This window comes from Mastigoproctus giganteus, chromosome 14, assembly GCF_048544385.1.
Source record: "Mastigoproctus giganteus isolate SK-2022 chromosome 14, ASM4854438v1, whole genome shotgun sequence".
Classification (NCBI taxonomy): Eukaryota; Metazoa; Arthropoda; class Arachnida; order Uropygi; family Thelyphonidae; genus Mastigoproctus; species Mastigoproctus giganteus.
The window spans coordinates 13,899,275-13,920,208 of record NC_143588.1 but is presented as its reverse complement, the minus strand read 5'-3'; the positions used below and the strand labels follow the sequence as shown (position 1 = coordinate 13,920,208).

At 36.7% G+C, this 20,934-nt stretch overlaps 1 protein-coding gene across 1 annotated transcript in view; it reads left to right on the top strand.

Annotated features, from left to right (window-relative positions):
• Nucleotides 1-20,934, top strand: part of Mical (Molecule interacting with CasL) — a 624,164-nt gene that overhangs the window by 483,481 nt on the left and 119,749 nt on the right. The window contains exons 21-22 of the mRNA XM_090389022.1: nucleotides 924-4,469; nucleotides 12,268-12,350. Coding sequence (XP_090245148.1) covers nucleotides 924-4,469; nucleotides 12,268-12,350 — 3,629 coding nt within the window. The remainder of the gene's footprint in view (nucleotides 1-923; nucleotides 4,470-12,267; nucleotides 12,351-20,934) is intronic.

Here is a 20,934-nt window from a genome sequence, read left to right as displayed (position 1 = left end):
GCATGCTCAAACCATTCAAGGCTTTATATACCTCAATCAGATCACCTCGCAGGTGTCTAGTCTGCAAACGCTGTAATTTGCAAAACTTGAGCCTTTCTTCATAAGAGCAACCCTTTGTTCCATTCTCTAATCTTGTTGTCCTTCTCTGTACTCGTTCCAACATCTATACATCCTTCTTTAAATGAGGCCTCCAGACCTGTATACAAGTCTGGAATACTCAAGGTATGGCCTGAACATTGCCTTATACAAGGGGATAATCACCTCCTTATCCCTGCTAGAAAAATTCCTGTATATCATTGACAAGACACTATGAGCTACTCTTGCAGACCATCTGCACTGCTCAAAAAACTTCATATCTGCCTGCTCAATTACCCCCAGGTCCTTTTCGTTCTCTACCACTGTCAGTGTAGTACCACAGAGTTGATACATCACTCTGGGGGTACTGCTTCCCATATGTAGTACTTTATTTAATTCATCATTAAATACATTATTTAATGGTGAATGTTTACATGTTTCTTATCATGTGCTATTAGAAATTTCCCCACCACCACACCCTTCTCTTTCTTCACAGATTTCATGATTTGAATTAATATAAATGCATGACTCAACCAGAGATAGTGGTAAGTGAACGGCAGTATTGTTGTTATTGCAAAGGCACTTGCTATTCACTTACCAGAAATAAGCTCACATACGTTGTAACTTCTCCTATGCAGTCACGGATGTCATGCAGAATTTCGTATATCTTATATATTATTTCTCTGATGATTTTGTTTCTTTAACGCAAACAAAATAATTGCAGAATTTTAATTACATTTATCAGAATTATAATCTTTGCATCATTAATAACTAACTAAAATTTTATTTTATTTTTAACATATACTTTTGTTCACTCAGTCTTTTTGTTTGTTGTTATTTATGTTTAGATGAATCATCTGTGTCTGAAAGTGAAGATACATCATATTCTGAAGATACATCATATTCAGATGGTTCTGAAACAGAAGTTGAGTCCTCAGAGTCTGAACTGCAGTTTCTGCCACCAGCACAGATTCCTACTATTATAATTGAAGAATCCCCCCCACAAGAAGTTCTTGATCAGGAGTGGGGAAAAGATATAGGAATACCCACTCTCAAAACAGCTGAAAGTCTAGAAAAAACATCAGAAATTACTAAAGAAACTGAGGTTTCTACTATAAATATACTTGAGAGTGAAGATCAAAACTGCGATCTTGAATTATCTGATATAACTTTACATACTTCTTCAAATATTAATAATACTCTGACTAATACAGTTGAGCTATCTACTGACCATGATAATTTTGAATTATATAATATAATTGTCAAAAATGGCAGTACAGAGTCTCTGCTAAATAATTCATCTCAACAAGCAAATTACTTTCCTGCATCCAAAGAAATTGATTACAACATAGAAAAGTTAACTGGACTTCTATCAGAAATACATCCTGCTTATCAGGAGGAAGATAATGTTCAGTCAACTGAAGAAACGCACTCCACAAAAGATCAGAGTACAGTTACTTCTCCTTATTTGCCTATTGAAGCAGAAATTGGAGAAGCAATAAATGTGGATGCAGGTGAAAAATTATCTGGTAGAAATAATGTGTCTGAATTAGAAATTTTCAATGACAATTCTCAGCAGATTGCCATGCATTTAAATTCCGGTAATTTTATTTCATCTAATACAAAAGCTTCAGAAATTACACAGTTAATACCTGGAACTGCCTTCAGTGAATTAAATAATAATCCCGAAACAAATGAAGATAGCGCAATAGAAGCACCTTGTGAAGACACTACTTTTTTTCAAAACTCTTCAGACAGTACAGATAAAAGTTTGAATGATATAGATACAAAAAAATTGAATGATGGGCATCTTGCTACGAAAAATTATTCTTGGGTGAATAACTCCTCATCAAATATTTGTTCAGAAGAAGAACAACAAGAACAAGAACAAGAATTAGATGTTCTTCCTTTAATATTTCATAAAAATGGTGTTGCCTTAACCTCTTCCTTTAAATGTAATTATATAAAATCAAATTTTCAAGAAGAAATAGATATGTCACCTCTGGAGAATACTTCTCCAGAATATTCACCTTCATCTCTTGAATTTTCAGATACACCTCCAAAATATAATATTTTTTCAGATGTTGAGGACAATAACCATGAAGCTAAAAACCTACAAGAACTGAGTATTAAGCCTGAAATTTCATCTGAATGCAATGAAGTTAATGATTCAATAGTAATAACAACCCAAGATCATAATGAATCAGTCAATTTAGATTTTAATTTTAATCCTAATTTTATAACAATTCGTGACCATAAAAGTCAGAAACAAAAAAAGAGTAATCATGCACCTTTAAATATAGACAAAGAAGAAGAGGAAGAAGAAATTTTAACATCTTGTAGAATGCTCCAAAATACAACAGAAGATGGTATATATAGAGCAACTTTGGTTCGATCAACAGATGGTGTAGATGAAAATCAGAGTATAAATACTACTGAGGAAAAACAGTTAGACATACTTGGTGTTTCAGATATAAATAGCACAACACATACACATGTTACAAATCAAGAAAACATAGTCCAAGACAAAACAAATGTTGTGGAAGAATGTATTCAGGGTCCACGGCAAACAGAGCAGGCCTGTTCCGACAAGCAGCCACTTGAAAAAAGCAACATAAATAATGAAAGTGATACCTTAGTGAAAAATCATGGTGACACAGCATTAATAACAACACCACAGTCTGACCATCCTGCATTTCATCAAAAAAATGCTGAAACAAGAGCTATAAAATTTCAAGGATATTGTGGTAGTTTTGCAGAAAAAGTTCGTCCTAGGAGTCTTGTAGGAGATTCCATTTACCTTCGCTCCCTTGATATCAATTTACAAAAATTTCAATTTCCTTCACTTACAAAGAGCACAGATAAATTAGATCTCTCAGGCAATGATCATGAAGAGAAAAAACATGATATACCTGTTCAAATTATAGACAGTGGAAAGAAAGATGTGTTCATAACTTCTGAAAACATTTGTTCACATTCCAGTGTCATATTTTCAGAGAGTCTAAATAAATCTGACAAAATAAATAGAGATACTGAACTCCCTGTTACTGTAAAATCCTCAGATACAACAGAAAATACTGTTATTTCCCGACACTGTGCTAAAGGAAATCTATTGAGAGAGCAACGAAAAAGTGTTCATGAAGACATTGAAGGACTTCCATTTGCAGATGAGGAAAAACATAACTCAGTGGAAGTTTCCACTTCAGAAGATGTATTTGTGAACCTTATACCCAACAGTAATATTTCATTATCACCTTCTCCTGAAAACATATATTTTTCAGATGAGAAGGATAATCAAGACATCAGGGTGCAACGTACTGCAGAACAAGAAAAAGCAAGAAAAGAAGCCAGAGAACGAGCAAGGCTAAAAAGTGATGAGGAACTTGGACTAAGTCCATATATATATAGAAAAAGATATAGACAACTATCTTTAAATTCAATACAGTATGAAGAGCTATTTTCAGATGACTTGATTGGAAAAGATGAAGATGATTCAGAAGAAGAGATGATGAATGGTTCTGTACACAGTAGGATGGAATTTAGTAAACCACCAGAATTTATTCAGATATCAAACACAGATGCTGATCAGGTCACTGGCAGTCTGGCAGTTCAGTCAACAGAAAAGGAAACTTTAAATTCACACTTATCATCTACCACCATAGAAATGGCCACTGCAAATACAGAACTTATTTCTCCTGATAAAAACACTGCAACTACTAGTTCCTCTGCTTCAAAAACAGATGCAGCTAATTATCTAGAGTCATCACTTTCTGCAGATGATATTGATCTTAACATTTCCCCTCCAGGCAGAAAAACTGAATTACTGCCACCAATATTAATTCTAAACAAAACAAGTTCTTCAGAAACAAGTCCAGATATTCAAGAAATTAAAGCACCTGCTAGCACAAGAATAAAAAATAAATTGAAAGGTAAATTTGCACATGGTGGAAGTACCAGTGATGAAGATAAATTGCGTTTGAATGGGAAAAAGTCATTCTTTTCACTTCTCAGCTTTGGCAGAAATAATAACAACAACAAAGATAAGTTAAAGAATAAAGAAAGAGATAAAGAACGTTCATCGTCACTGCCAGCAGATTTATCATCAAAAACTCCGCCAAAAACCCGAACCTTTCCACATCTGAAGATCCCTAAATCCAAGGAACGATCAAGAGAAAAGCAGAAAAAAAAATATTTATATACTGGATCAAAAGATATTTATGATGGTTCCTTCGAAAACGTAACAGAAGCACATAACAAACAAACTCATTTCCCACTTTCCCAAGAACATATAAGAAACACTAATCAATTTTTAGTAAAGAAGGAAAGTGATTTAGTTTCAGAGTTCATATTTGCCACCAAAGAAGAAAAAAATGATGTTGCTCCTAAAGCTTCAGGTAAGTGAATTTTGAAGTTATTAATTACAAAAAAAATCCTGTATATGGTTTAATCTAAAACAGTGATTCTCAACCAATGGTTTGATCCTGCCCTCCCCAACACCACCACCACAGGAAAGTCATACCATGTTATGCCATGCTAATTATATAAAAGTATGAAATAGCGAATCAACCTTTAATATGACTTGAAAGGGAATCATGGAACAGAAAGAACTCTGTTTAATTATAAAGGGTTCATAAGTAGAAGGTTGAAAAACACTGGTCTCAGGAATTGTTATTTTGTGGGTTTTAATAGGTAGTTAGGTATCCATCTTGGAGGGCTTTAGTTAAGACTATTAGCAGCCACTTGCTAATGAATCACGAAATAACAACACCTCTGATTATTGTATTGTAAATATCTTTCTCAACTTTTTAGCTTATTACTAAAAAGGAAATAGGATTGCTGTAGGGCACAGAAAGCAGCTGATGACTGCTGTGGCTTGAGCTGGATGAGGTCTGTTGGCAGACCTCATCCAGCTCAAGACTTACTTTGACTAAAGATGAGGTATTTCTGTGCACTAAATTATAGGGAGTGTGATGCTTTTTGGTCAGAACTGTTATGTTAGTTAACAAAAGCAAGTCTCTTGGAGTGAATGTAGATAACAATGGAAAATTTTTTATTATTTTCTATTTAATAGAAAATAATAAATTTTGGCCTTGACAGTTATTCAAGTGTTCAGTAACCTGCCATGACACTTTCCCAAATTATTTAGCCCCAGGGATGAATCATCAGGTGCTAACTGTTAAAACAATTGCAGTAATTGCCAGCAGTTGCAGGTTACAGGAGAATAGGTGGGTTTCATTAGACTTAATGGATATATCAGCATAATAAAAAGTTGATAAAATTTAATTTGGCTCTATGGGGATGTCATCAAAAAAAAGAATTTAAGCAAATTCGTTCATTCATTCATTCATAACGAGGTTATTATCTTATCCCATTGGATTGTATAAGGAAATGGTTATGCTGTATCTTGAGTACTGAATACAGGTCTGGAAACCTTATTTGCCCCAGGGATGAATCATCAGGTGCTAACTGTTAAAACAATTGCAGTAATTGCCAGCAGTTGCAGGTTACAGGAGAATAGGTGGGTTTCATTAGACTTAATGGATATATCAGCATAATAAAAAGTTGATAAAATTTAATTTGGCTCTATGGGGATGTCATCAAAAAAAAGAATTTAAGCAAATTCGTTCATTCATTCATTCATAACGAGGTTATTATCTTATCCCATTGGATTGTATAAGGAAATGGTTATGCTGTATCTTGAGTACTGAATACAGGTCTGGAAACCTTATTTGGAGCAGATGCAAAGAACTGTAACAACAACAAGATTGGTGTGAGAAACAAAAGTGTGCTCTTACCAGAAAAGGCTTCAGTTCTACAAATTGCAGCACATGGAGACTAGACACCTGCAAGGAGATCTGATTGTGCTGCTGAAGGGTCTGAATGGATTGAGTAAGCTCATTGCCAGTGGAATTCTTCCTCTTTCTCAGGCTGTGCACATGAGGAGGCATAAATTCAAATTTCACTAGGATGGCTACATGATAAATGTGCAGACATTTGTCTTCATTTCATTCAGCAGGTATTTGATTGTTGGAACAAACTTCCATCTGGTGTTGTAGAAGTAGGTAGTTAGAATAAATTCAAGACAGAACTAGACAAACTGTTAGAGACAATGGATAGGTGATATGGCAAGTGGTGGGTTTCTTTTCTTTTTTTTTTTTCCTCTTTGGCATCAGCCAAAGGGGGGGGGAAATAGAAACAGCTTGTTTTCTTGCATTATTTGCCAATACAATTTTAGGTCAAATAGCACTAATATTCTAAGGCAACTTGAGGAGTGTTAGCAACCACTTAAATGATAAAAAGATGCAAAGGCCTTCTTCTTATTATTATTATTATTACTGCTCTTATATTATTTCTCCCTGATTGGGAGTTCCACCTCGTGACGGGTATTGCTGCCAAGTACACAGGGTAGTTGTTGTTACTGTTGTTACTGTTGGTCGAGGAACTCTCTGACAATCCTACAGGTGTTCAGGATTCAGACTTTCTGGAGTTCCTTGTAGTTGTTCACTGGGAGATCTATTGCTGCTAGGTTGTTATGTAGGGTCTTCGGCACCATATCTGTGGTTGATACAATGATCAGGATGGTCGTTACTTGTTGCATATGCCACATCTCTTTGATCTCCTGTCTTAGGTTTGTGTACTTCCTAATTTTTTCCCCATGGGTTTTCTGCAGGTTGCCAGTGTTGGGTACCGCTGTGTCAATCAGATAGGTAGCCTTTTCCTTTTTTTTTTTTCTTGTCCACAAGGGTTATATCCAATCTGTTGTGCAGGATTGTCCTATCCGTTATTATGGCGCGGTCCCAGTACAGTTTGTGGGTTTGGGTCTCAAGTACTGCCTGGGGTTCTTACTTGTAGTAAAGTACACTTTCTTCGACCAACTGGTATTTCCTTGCTAGCTTCTGATGTATTATCCTGGCTACCTGGTCGTGCCTATGAGTGTATGTACTCAGTCTGGGTGATCACCTTGCATTCCCCCGGTGATGTGTGGAATCATTTCTGAGGCCAGGTGGCATCGTCGACATGTGTCATCTAACACTCCGGACTCCTTGGCAATCTATTTTCTATAGTTCCTGGTCTTGGATGGTGAGCATGAATCCTTCAGTCTCGGGGAAGAGTGTCCCGCTCGTGAGCCATGCATTTGGAGCAATTTTATCTATGTGATCCTGATGGAGATCATTGTAGTGTCTGCCATGGAGTATCTTCTCTGCCCATGTTTCTAGCTTCGTTTGTACCCCCTGGTTGGGGGGGGGAACTCCTCGCTTAGGTTGAGTGGGGTATACCGCTTGTCTATCTTCCTTATGGCCTGGTGGAGTGCTGCTGTGTGTGTGTGTGTGTGTGTGTGTGTGTGTGTGTGTGTGTGTGTGTGTGTGTGTGTGTGTGTGTGTGTGTGTGTGTGTGTGTGTTCTGGAAGTAATCCTTCAGGTTAACTATCGCTGTCTTCTGTTGCTCAATGAGGGCTATCAGGCCCCTTCCTCCTTCTTCCAGGGCAATTGTCAATCTCTCCAATGCAGATCTCAGGTGTTGTTGCCGGCTCTTGGTTATCATTGTCCTTGTCTTTCTCATGATATCCTCCAGCTCGGTGTTAGTCCAATCTATGACCCCGAAGGAGTATGTTAGCACTGGGACTGCATAGGTGTTTATGGCTTTAGCTGTGTTCCCTCTGTTCAGCTTTGATTTCAGCAGGCTTCTGAGTCTCTGATGGTATTTTTCGGTCAGGCAGGCCTTAATTTCTTTGTGCTGTAACTGCTGAGCCTGCATCATCCCCAAGTATTTGTAAACCTCTCCCTCTGCCATGGCTTTGATTTCTTTACCACTCTGCAGCTGGTAGTTTCTGTTGACTAATTTTCCCTGACACAATCCGTCGGTCTTGCATTTGTCTAGACCAAATTCCATCCTAATATCATTGCTGAATTCTTCGGTGATCTGGAGTAGTTGCTGAAGGTGCTTCTCGGTTCCTGCATAAAGCTTGATGTCATCCATATACATCAGGTGGGTGAGGGTGTACAAGTTCTTCCTTCCCACTTTGAGGTTATATCCATATATGCTACTGTTGAGCATGGTAGATAGTGGGTTAAGTGCTAGACAGAACCACAATGGGCTCAGGGCATCTCCCTGAAAGATTCCTCTCATGATGGGGATTGGCTTGGTTGTGATGTTTTCGACCTTAATGGTGGTACTCCATCTTGCCATTGTTTCTCTTAGGAAGTTTGTCACTATCGGATTGATTTTGTAGATTTTCAGCACCTCTATTAGCCAGCTGTGCGGCACAGAGATCGAAGGCTTTGCGGTAATCGATATAGGCTGTGTACATGTTGCGGTGCTTCTTGTATGCTTGCTCCATAACCGCAGCATCTGTGGTTAATTGCTCCTTGTATCCTTTGCTCAGCCGCTTGCATCCTTTCTGCTGTTCGACCATTATGTTCTGGCTCTCCAAGTGGTCTGTTATCTTCCTGGTTATGTAGTTGGTTAGGATCTTGTACATTGTTGGGAGGCAGGTGATTGGCCTATATTTTGCCAGACTTCTTGTATCTCCGTCTTTAGGCTTCAGATATGTGATTCCTTGAGTGAGAAACCTCGGGATTGCCTCTAGGTGCCTTATCATTTGGGTGAATGATAAGGCACCTAGAGGCAATCTAAGGTGCCTTATCATTCCAGGTGCTTGTGTGTGCATTATTATTATTAGCTGTATGGTGCAAGGAAGCCTGTGGCTTATGCTGCACCAGCCAAAAAAAAAATTCTGAATTACCCCAAGAGAGAGAGAGAGAGAGAGAGAGAGAGAGAGAGAGAGAGAGAGTAGAAGGGAATCACCAAGAAAGAGAAGAATGATGATCTCCAACTCAGGACCCTAGGTGTGCCAAGCCTGGGTGACTCTAACTTAGTATTCAGTTTCTGTGTGATAAAAAAAAAAAAAAAAGTAACCAGTGTCACTCCCTCTCACTTAAGTTAACTGTACCTTTTATGTATTTGTCCAACCCTTTTTCAGTAATCTAACAACCAACACAAGAGTTGGTTTGGTTTTTTTTTTTTTTTTTAAGGACCATTAGCAACTAAGGCCATATTGCTCCGGAAATATGCGGTGGTCATTCCCTGACCTTTCCACATCCTCCATATTTGGTGGTCACGGGCTCGAACCCCGGTCCAATCAAGAACGTATGCTATGCACTGCTGCTCCTGCCCACCCGGCTATGGAGGCGCCACACAAGAGTAGGCTAGGGTTTATTCTGATAGTCATTCTTTAAAGGAAAATTTTTAGACACCTACAATTACCCCCCCCCCCCCCCCTACACTACTGATTGGAATTTTGGCATTTAATTTTTCTTTAAACATCCTGATTGGGTCACTCTTCAGATTCCTAGTTTCCAAACACTACACTTATAGAACTCAAATCTTACTTGGTAAGAATATCCCTTTATGCCTGTGATCAGTTTTGTCACTCTGTACCCTCTTAAAAAGTTCTACATCTTACCTAAAACAGGATTTCCAAGTCTGTGTACAATATTCAAGATGTTGCCTGACCATTCCTTTATGTAATAGAATAATTACCTCTTTGTATATACTGGCAACATACTTGTATAGATTAGTGGCTATAACCTGACCAAAAATGCTTAAATACTGCATTTTATTGATAAAAGAAATTACAGAACCAGGTATTTAGAATATTGATTAAATACACTTCAGGCCAAAGGAATACTTTTCCATTATGTCCAGTATTAGATTTCAGTAAAGCTTTTGACTGGCAGAAGACAGAAAGTAGTTATAAATGGGCACTGTTCTTTTTTGGACTAATGTTATTATGGAGTTCAAGGTTCAGTGCTGAGCCCTTATTGTTTGCAGTGTATGTTAATACTATTGATGAAGGTATATAAAACTTATTGTCTAAGTATACAGATGATGCAAAGGGTGGCAGTGTGGTTAAAAACAGGAATTAAGACATGAAGATCATATTGAAGAAAGACCTTAAAAAAATTAGGCAGAAGCGGAAATGATGTTTAACATTAGTAAATGCAAGGTACTCCATATCAGCAGCAATAATCCCAGAACAACACATCAGTTAGATAGTACTGTACTCCAGATGGTAAAGAATGAAAGACCTAGGGGTAATTATATTCTGACATGAAGTTCTCTGAGCAATGCAGATAGGCGTCTAGAACAGCTCATGGGGTTCAGTGAATGATATAAAGGAACTTTGCCAGCAGGGACAAGGAGGTGATTATCCCGTATAAGGCAATGGTTAGGCCACGTCTTGAGTACTGCATAGTGTGTGTGTGGAAGCCTCGTATTTAAGAAAGATGTGGATCTCCTGGAATGGGTACAGAAGAGAACAGCCAGATTAGTCAAAAAATCAAAGGGGATATTCTTACTGCAAAAGACTGTGGTTCTGTAGATTGCAGCACTTGGAAACAAGGCACTTATGAGGAGACTTGATTGAAGTGTTTAAGGCTTTAAATAGGTTGAGTAAACAAACTACCATCTGGTGTTGTGGAAGTGGGTGGTTTGAATAAATTTAAGGAAGAATTATACATATTATTAGAGGGGATGAGCAGATGACGTGGGTAGTGTTGCTGTATAAGCTTGTTTTCTTGTCTCATTTTCTACTGCTGCTACTACTAATAATAATAACTAATATTAATATTCTGAGTTAATATTTTAAAAATTGGTAAAATATGAGATTACTTGTTTTGTTAGCCCATAAGGTACAAAGAGTTTATCCATCTTTTTGCAGAAATTCAATTTTTTTTTCTTTTGCTTTAAAAAGTAAAAATACATTAAAATTAGAATTTATTTTTAGAAAATTTGCAAATTTCTGCTTATTTTTGATAATGAATTGTCCTTCAAGTATACGAGTCTACATTGAAAAACAGAAATGCAATGTAATAGTAGTTTTCCCTAATGTATAATCATAATTACAATCAATTATTTTAGCCAGAATATATATCAGACATGCCCATCTCACTCATTTTCATTTGCTAACCATAAATGCTCCCTCACGGTGCCCTAATTGCCAATGCCAACTTACAATTAAACGTCTAATCATTGACTGTCCATTATATTTCAAAGATTGAAATTGCCACCTAATTGCCAATGCCAACTTACAATTAAACATCTAATCATTGATTGTCCACTATATTTCAAAGAGAGACAAATGGCTTTCCCTTCCACATGTATTAAATTCTTTGACTATGCAGAAAATTCTTGAAGACAAAAAATGTAAATGTCTTTCATAAGAAAATCCATAAATATAATGACATTTAAAATAGTGGATAATCGGAAATGGTAAATACATGTGCAAAATAGCCTTAGTTGATATTGCACCACTAATCTCAGTAGCAACAGATTATCCCAAGTCATTCTTGGCATTTTAATATTTCCACGTAGCAGTGTGAATGGCAGAGAATATTTAACCAGGTGAAAAAAAAAAATTTTTTTTAGATCTTTTTCTGGTGAAGCTTTGGAAGTGTCCTTGACAATCAATCTAGATAGCGGTGCTGTCGTTATAAACAAAATGTTAATTCCACATTTCTGAAGAGGGCCAACGCGTTGTCAGAAGTGTTAGCCCGCTTCAGACAATTCAGACCCCTTCTTTAGTATCTAACAGACAATCCAAACAAAAATTCACAGACTGAAAAATCCTATATAATGTTTGAGAGCATGCTTTACTATTAAATGGTCCTGTAGCTGTATAAAATGTTTTGTTCACAATTATCTGATCTCCAGATCTTTGAAACTCAAAATTTGGCATCTTGGCTGATGGATTAATCTCAAATAAGGGCTGATAGTACAGGGCATAGCTGAAGGTCTAAACTCATGCTGACACCTTATTGTTTTTAATACTCAGTGGAGCTCTTGCACTAAATTGAAATTTCAGGTTGGTACTGTGGCAATCTTCAGATTTATGGAATTTTGAATTAGCTGAAGTTCATATTTTATATATGTTTTATATATATATTTACTTGTTTATTGAAGTTCACCAAGCAAGTTCCAGATAGTATGCTTGAGTCATTTCATTTGCCAATGCCTGGCCATACCAGCCCATGGACTGCATACATGTGAAGTTTGGCCTGCTGTATTTGGTTCATGAATTGGTACCCTGAGTTGCCATTAATCTGGAGATAGAAATTTTTTCTTTCATTCAATTATATGTGCTGAAATTCAGAATGCAACCCATTTTAATAATTTCTTCTTTTACTTTTGTAGAAGACAGCTTCAGTGATACAGAAGAAGATACTCAAACCAGTAGGACCCAAGAGGGTACTAGAACAATGGAAAGAAGAGAGAAGGTGTGTGTGTGTGTGTGTGTGTGTGTGTGTGTGTGTGTGTGTGTGTGTGTGTGTGTGTGTGTGTGTGTGTGTGTGTGTGTGTGTGTGTGTGTGTGTGTGTGAGTGAGAGAGAGAGAGAGAGAGAGAGAGAGAGAGAGTATAAAAAATTTTGTATGTGTGTATAACTATAAAAAATTTTGTGTGTGTATGACATAAATTTTAGTAGTTTACACTAACCTTGTGTTGAAAAAATAAAACAAAAAACAAAATTAATGATTTAATAAAATTAAACTGGTATTACTAATAAACAATAAATTACTATTTACAATAAGTATATAAAAAGAAAAAGAATACCATAAAATTTTTATGGTAAAAGAATACCATAAAATTTTATGGTATTCTTTTTCTTTTTATATACTTATTGTAAATAGTAATTTATTGTAAATTAGTAATACCAGTTTAATTTTATTAAATCATTAATTTTGTTTTTTGTTTTATTTTTTCAATGCAAGGTTGGTGTAAACTATTAAAATTTATATTATGAATATGCCCACCCCCAGACGCCTATTTGAAGAATTGTGTGTATAACTATAAAAAAATTTTGGAAATGGAAAAAGAGGGTAGAAGAGAACTTATGGATAAGGGCCACTGATAGAGAGAAAGTACCTAACAACCATAATGTATATAAGTGTTATGTATTGATAAAAGTTGAGAAGAGAAAAGAAAATGGAGGGGAGAGAGGGGGACAAAAGGGAAAGATGAAAGGAGGTAGCATAGTTATAAAAAAAAGTAGAGTATAGAAATTGAAAAAAGTCAGAAGCATAAAAATAAAAGTTAAAAAATAATGCATTTTAAATGTAAGATAGAAATATATATATATATATATATATATATATAAAGTATATTGTTACATGTCGAACAATCCTGGCGTCTCCTCAGGTGTCAACCACCTGATTGTACAAAAAAACGACAATGTTGTGACCTCTGTGTTTCTAACATAAAATACATATCATAGCAAAGCAAAATTAATAAAGAGAATTAAGGGATATAAGGAGGGAATAAATTTGGAGTAGAATAAAATAATGGTATAAGCAAATTGATGTGTATAAGGGAGGATATATAAAGCAGGCATGTAATTTATGTTTGACATGACAAAGGAACTAAAGAAATTTTATATATATATATAGACAGAAAATACATTGACAACTAAACTAATATTGGTGAAATACCACTTACAGTTATCTCCCATAAAATGCTAAACTCATCTTGTGGCATGAGCTTCAAATGGGATCTTCTTTTCAGAAGAAATCTGCTCTGAACTTAAGCCAGGAGGACAGCTGCGAAAGCAATATTTGTGCATAGGGGTGGGAATCTAGTACCCACTAGAAACCGCATCCTCACTTTCAAGTTACCAGTGTCTCCTGTTTCCACCACTTGCACTGCCCAGTAAACCCATGTGTACCGAACCCACTAAGGAGCTTAAGTGCCAAAAATACAAACACTCATAAATGGCCTGTCGTGGTACACACACACACACACACACACACACACACACACACACACACACACACACACACACACACACACACACACACACACTCGCTGTGGTGCAAAAGACCACTGATACTGCACAAATTTCCAATGCCTTAGTGGATAAAGTTGCCAAAATATCAGTAACAGAAAGTTACACATCAGCCTTCCAAAGATTCAAAGCAAACTTCTAAAAGCAGAAGTTAAAACTTTTCTTTGAAAGGAGACAAAAAATATAGCTTTCCCTCACTGTTTGTGAACCATGTAGAGCCCTTTCAACATCTTGAGATAGTGCTGTAGAACCAGATAGCATTAGCATTAGTAGAGGCATATGATGCAAGGAAGCAAGCTGATGCAGCATCAGCAAAAAAAAAAAAAAAAAAAACAAACTTCCACTTCACCCCTCCGTTCGTTCGAAATACCTGTCCAGCTGAGCCTTAAATTTATTTAGGCTATCAACTTCCACAACAAGGGATGGAAGTCTGTTCCACCAACCAACTACCCGCTGGCTAAAGGCAAATTTCCGCACATCTATCCTACATCTATCTTTCATCAATTTGAATTTATGCCCTCTCAGGTGATTATTCTGAGAAAGAGGCAGTATCCCATCAGCATTGAGCATGCTCAAGCCATTCAAGGCTTTGTACACCTCTATCAGATCACCTCGCCGGTGCCTAGTCTCCAGACACTGTAATTTGCAAAACTTAAGCCTTTCTTCGTAAGAGCAGCCGTTTGTTCCGTTCACTAACCTTGTTGCCCTTCTCTGTACTTGTTCCAACAGCTCTACATCCTTCTTGAAATGAGGCCTCCAGACCTGTATACATTAGTCAATGTGTGGCCTGACCATTGCCTTATACAAGAGAATAATCACCTCCTTATCTCTGCTAGAAAAATTCCTGTATATCATTGACAAGACACCATGAGCTACTCTTGCAACCCATCTGAACTGCTCAGAGAACTTCATATCTGCCTGCACAATTACCCCCAGGTCCTTTTCATTCTTTACCACTGTCAGTGTAGTACCACAGAGTTGATACGTTGCTCTGGGGTTGCTGTTTCCCATATGTAGTACTTTACATTTGTCAATGTTAAACTTCATTTGCCACCTCTCAGCCCATCTGCTCAACCTTTCCAGATCCTGTTGCAGCAGCATAGCGTCAGTAGTGTCCTTAACAACCCTGCCAACCTTTGTATCGTCCGCAAACTTGGACATTAAGCTTGATATACCATCATCAATATCATTTATAAATACAGAAAACAATAATGGACCCAACACTGAACCCTGAGGGACTCCACTAATAACATTAGTCCACGATGAGCAGTGTCCATTGATTACCACTGTCTGTCTTCTGTCACTCAAGCATCCCTTTATCCATAGCAACAATTTGCCACCAATGCCACACTGCTCCAATTTGTGCAGCAGGCTTCCATGTGCAACAGTATCAAAAGCCTTTCTAAGATCCAAATATATAATATCAAAGTTATTCCCTGCATCCAATTATTTTGTGACTACATCATAGTATCCAATCAAATTGGTTAAGCAAGACCTTCCCTTAACAAAACCATGCTGTGTCTGAGCTATAACTGAATTCTTGTCAAGATGATCCTGCAGTGCTTCTTTAACCAGTGCCTCCATTAATTTTCCTGGAACAGAAGTTAAACTCACATGTCTATAATTATTTGTGTCAGCCTTTGATCCTCCTTTGTGAGAATTGGGGTTACATTTGCACATCTCCAGTCTGTGGGTACCTCCCCTGAGTCCAAGGAAGCTCTCATAATTATGGCTAACGTATTGCTTACTTCCTTTGCTGCCTCCTTTAATATAACTGGATAGATCACATCCACCCCAGGTGCCTTTCTTGTATTTATCTTCAACAATTTCTCCTCGACTTTGCTCTCACTTATTACAAAATTATTTAATTCACTGCCATGGTTTAATACACCTCTGGCATTCCCTTCCCCGAATAACTCCTCATGTGTAAATGTGGATGCAAAATACTCATTCAGTTTGTTAGCTACCTGAGGAGGATCATCAACAGTTAAACCATCGATATCAAGTGGACGAATCTGACTCATCCCTTTCTTTCTCGAGTTTACATGAGTAAAGAACTCTTTGCTGTTTTTCTTTGCATCCTTTGCTAAAGATTTCTTGTATTCTGCCTTTGCCTGTCTAACCTCCTTTGTGACTTGATTACAGATCAACTTATATCTATCATAGGCTTCTGTGTCACGTGTTAATTTTTTATGGATTCCATGCATTTTTCTTTTCTGCCATATGTCTCATTAGTTCATCTGACATCCATTTAGGCCTGAACCTTGAACAATATTTCTTAGTTGGTATGAAAAGCCTAGTAGCTTCCAAGATAAGTTCTTTGAATGCTTCCCATTTTGAGTTTGCTGTTGGTAACATCATCAGTTGGTCCCACTGTATAGAATTTAAATACTGTCTCGGACTATCGTAGGCACCTTTACGAAAGCAATAACCCTTCCCTTTACCCCTGATGGTAGTTACCTCCTTGAGTAAATCCCACTTCAGCACACTGTGATCACTGCCACCTAGTGGTTCCTGTATCTGCAGATTCTTAATGCATGAAGAATCACTACTGATAATCAAATCAAGAGTATTGCTCCCTCTAGTTGCCTCCCAAACATGCTGATTTAGAAAACAATCATCCAATAAATCGCCAAAAGCCTTGCTAGTGTGTGAGTGACCAACCCACAAATTCCAGTCAATATCTGGGAAATTAAAATCCCCCATTATAAGACTCTCTGATTTACTGGCCCACTCTATTTCCCTGTACAGTTTCTTATTATACTCATCAGAGTCATTAGGCCTATAGCACACTCCTACTCTCAATTTTGATCTCCCAATGCTCATGTCACACCAAACTGACTCGACACTGCACTGTCCATTGAATAATGAATGTTATTCATTATTCAATGACAGGAAATAAACACCAAATCATTACAGTCACTTCTCAATCTGCACAATAGACTTTACTTAGAAGACACATTCCCTCAACCAGTGTTTCTCAAACTTACAATAATTGTGTACCCTTTTAAGGTATACCCCTCGTATACTGGTATACCCCTTCTCGGGCAAAGACAATTTGGGGAAGTTTTAATAATACTACTTCATTTGAACTAGAGCAAATACACTACAATATGTGGTATTCATTTATTCATATATAATAAAAGTTATACATAGGTACTATATAGAAATAATAATTTAAAAAATGGAAGTAATACTAAAAATCAACAGGCATTCTGACAGGACAGCTTGGATATATACAATGGATTTGTACCAGTATGAATTAAAGTAGGCATGTTAGCTAGTGAAGAAAACACATTTTTAATACTTACTATTTTAGTAGTGAAATTGATATTAAGATGTATAAATTTAAATGAAGTTTAAATGGTTACATACCATGCACGTTTTTTAACGTCATTTTACACAACAACTAACATCATTCACTGAGTAATAAAGGATTAATCAAAATTTAATAAAGCATGCCCTTTAAAAAGACTACTGTCACTGGCATTCTAAAATTAACTCAGTTATTGGTCATACATACAACACAGTAGAGTTCATTCACAGAAAGGGGAGACAACAAGCAGTAAACAAACAGCATGATTATCAAGCGATTCCGACAGATGTCCGGTAAAATGTTGCTTCGGTCACTGTATATACACAACTCACACATGCACAGTGTGCCAATTAAATAATGAGGCTGTATGCGCTCTGCGTTTAGTATTAATGTAAGAGGCCAAAATAGTTCATAATTAGATCTGCTAGAGCAGCGTTTCCCAAACTTTTTTAGTCACGGAACACGTCTCATCTCACAATATATTTACAGAACACTTACGAAAGACAAGTTTAGCGGGAGCCAAAGAACTGTTTACTAATATTTTATTACATACTACGTGCTGTGCTGCGTCAGAAGCATCTTTATTTCCAACACATGTAAAGCTGAAATTCAAATAACTGTCATCATACTTTTGTTTTGGTCAATAATTAGTTGGTTCCTGTTTTTTCACTTTGGATTTTTGGGGAACAAAAGGACTGCAATTGTTCATCCTCACTTTGAAGTGTGACAATATTGTGTTTGTTTTCATCGACCACAGTTGCAATACTAAAAAGTACTTGCTTCTCATTTTAAAGTTTCTTTTTTCAACCACAAATCTGTGGTAATTTATTTTAATAATAATATTTCGAAATGCTGATAATTAACAAAAAAAATTTATACAAGGAAGTGAGTTTAGTTATATCGGTTCGCTTCCCCTCTCTTTCAACCCGTGTACTCCAGGCTAAATCGCATACAAATGCCATATTAGATTACTACATTTCTACTTTTTTGTAGATGTCATTACCTCTATGCAAAATAAAGTGTTTCACGATCTATTTAATTATTATTCTATGCCAGTATATTAATAACTGGAAAAAAAATAATGTTAAAAATTATAATGATACAAAAGTGGTGTACGCTACAAATATGCAAAATTTATTTATTTTATTTTGTTTTTTTAATTATTAATTATGATTTTCACGGAACACTTGTTCACATCTCATGGAACAGTTTGGGAAACTGTGTTCCATGATAGAGTTGCCCTCATTGGATAGAGTGTGCTCTATCCAATGAGGGCAAGTTGAAACTTGTCTGGTCAGTAGTTCGTGATTTATGATGGAAAAAGTAATAGTAGTTTTGTGCATGTCATCAGAAAATTAAAAATGGAGCAAAGAGCAGTTATCAAATTTTATTGTAAATTGGGAAAAGTGCTACGGAAACTTTTGATGATTTAAAAAAAGTTTATGCTGATGAATGTTTGTCTCGACCAAGAGTGTTTGAATGGTTTCTCATTTTCATAAAGGATGTGAGTCGTTAGAGGATGATCCCCGACATAGCCGACCGATCTCTGTTCGAACACCAGAGAATGTCACAAAGGTTAGAAAAATTGACTGAAAACAGATAATTTTCAACGAGGTTCCTTACTGAGATGATCAGTAGCAATAAGGAATGTGTACAAGAAATTCTAAAAGGAGATCTGGGTAAGAGAAAAATTTGTTCCCATTTTGACAATGCACTCGCACATTCTGCCGTCAACATCAAGCAATTTTTGGCAAAAAAAATCGATTCCAGTCATCAAACATCCCCCATTTCACCAGATTTTGCTCCCGCAGATTACTTTTTGTTCCCTAAATTAAAACAGCCATAAAAGTAATACAATATGGGATGATAGATGACATGCTGCAGTGACCGACCAGCTGAAAGCGGCACCAGAAGAGGAGTTCGAAGTGTTTTCAAAACTTGTATAAAAGATGTAAACGGTGCGTACTTCGAAGATATATAACCTTACTTTGCCATTAGTGTTATTATTTTTTTTGTAGTAGCGCCAGTCTCGTTATTTAATTGGAACACTATGTACACCAGATCACTTAAGAGTGTAGTCCAATAAAAGTAGATGAAAAGAAAAGGGAAAAAAAACGAAAAATCATGGATTATATAGCCCTATCATCTTTTATGATTCAATAAAGTGAAATTGTGACTCTAATAAGAGAAGAGTTTTGCACACTGCAATGTATAAATTATAGGCTTTGGGTTTTCAAATTTTGATTCAGTAAAGCAACTGATTCAATTAACCACTGGTTCCTATAAGCATAACCCCACTACACTGAATTTTATTGAATTGTTTTCTACAGCTAAAAAAACTATGATAAAGTAAAATAAAAAAATTTTGCCATGTGCCCTTTAAAACCTTTTCGCATACCCCTGGAGGTATACATACCACACTTTGCGGAACATTGCCCTAAACAAATAGCATCGTGCTATAGTCCTTGACTTCCTCAAACTCAGTAAAGATCCAATAGAACCTGCTTAGTATCGGCCAAATTGTTGACTGGTATGGTATCTTAAATCTTAGCCTCCTTTATTCTACACAATTTAATATTCAACATAATAGATTGACACTGGATGTATTAGTAGGAATAGAGAACGCCATCAGGAATGCTTTCCTTAAATTAGACCATCATGTAATGGTTTACTTTGACATCAGTATGGCATATGATTCCACATGGAATACTCCACAAATTACATTGCTGTGGACTTCAAGGACAACTCTCGACCTTTGTACAAAATATAGTGTACGAGTGCACATTCCAAGTTCACTTCAAAACTTTGTTGCCCAGGTTTTATCACACAAAGACGGAGTTCACCAGGGCTATGTAATCAGTGCAACCCTCTTTATAATTGCATCCAACACCATTGCTGAACAACTCCCCAACACTTGATACAGCACTGTTTAGATGACCCTAGCATTTCTTGTCGTTCAAAAAACGTGCATACCATTGAAAGACAATTAAAAGGGGGCAATAACTAAGATTAGTTAATGGACACAAGTCAGTGATTTTCTACTTTTTTCACAAAAAGCAATGTGCATCCAATTTTGCCACCAACATGACCTTCACCTAGTTCTAGAACTGCAACTTAATGGCCAACCAATACCAATATACACCTATACTATGATTTTTAGTGTTTTCCACCAACCATGGAATAAAACGAAAGACGAAAAAACCCAAATTTTTAAAAAATTTTAATATTTACAATAAATTATTCACAAACCAAACATTACTGATAGTAATTTTAAAATAAAACAACTGTGATATACAGGATAATAATAAAATGCCGAATTTAAAATGCAATAAAATATACTGGTTAAAAGCGCTAAAATACTAACTGAAGCTTTCAAAGGCTTCTGCCTTCTTTCTCAACAGTGTAATTTCTGTTCTGCGGTGCATCATTAAATACCAGCAGGTTCACGGTGCATCTCACGTGAATGTGTACTGTTCCCGTCAGAACCGGAAGTGGCTCGGGAGCGTTTCAGGCAAAAACGTTCATCCCCTCCAAGGATTACCGTCTCAAAGAGGGGATGAATACGTGTGCCCCTATCTCTATTTATATTTTTCTCAGTAGAACTAATTCTCAAGCTCTCGAGCCACTTGCGGTCCCAAAATCTATGCGCCCGATCAGTGATGACCGCTTCATCTGGGGAGATTTGATGTTGCTTCTCCCAGAAATGT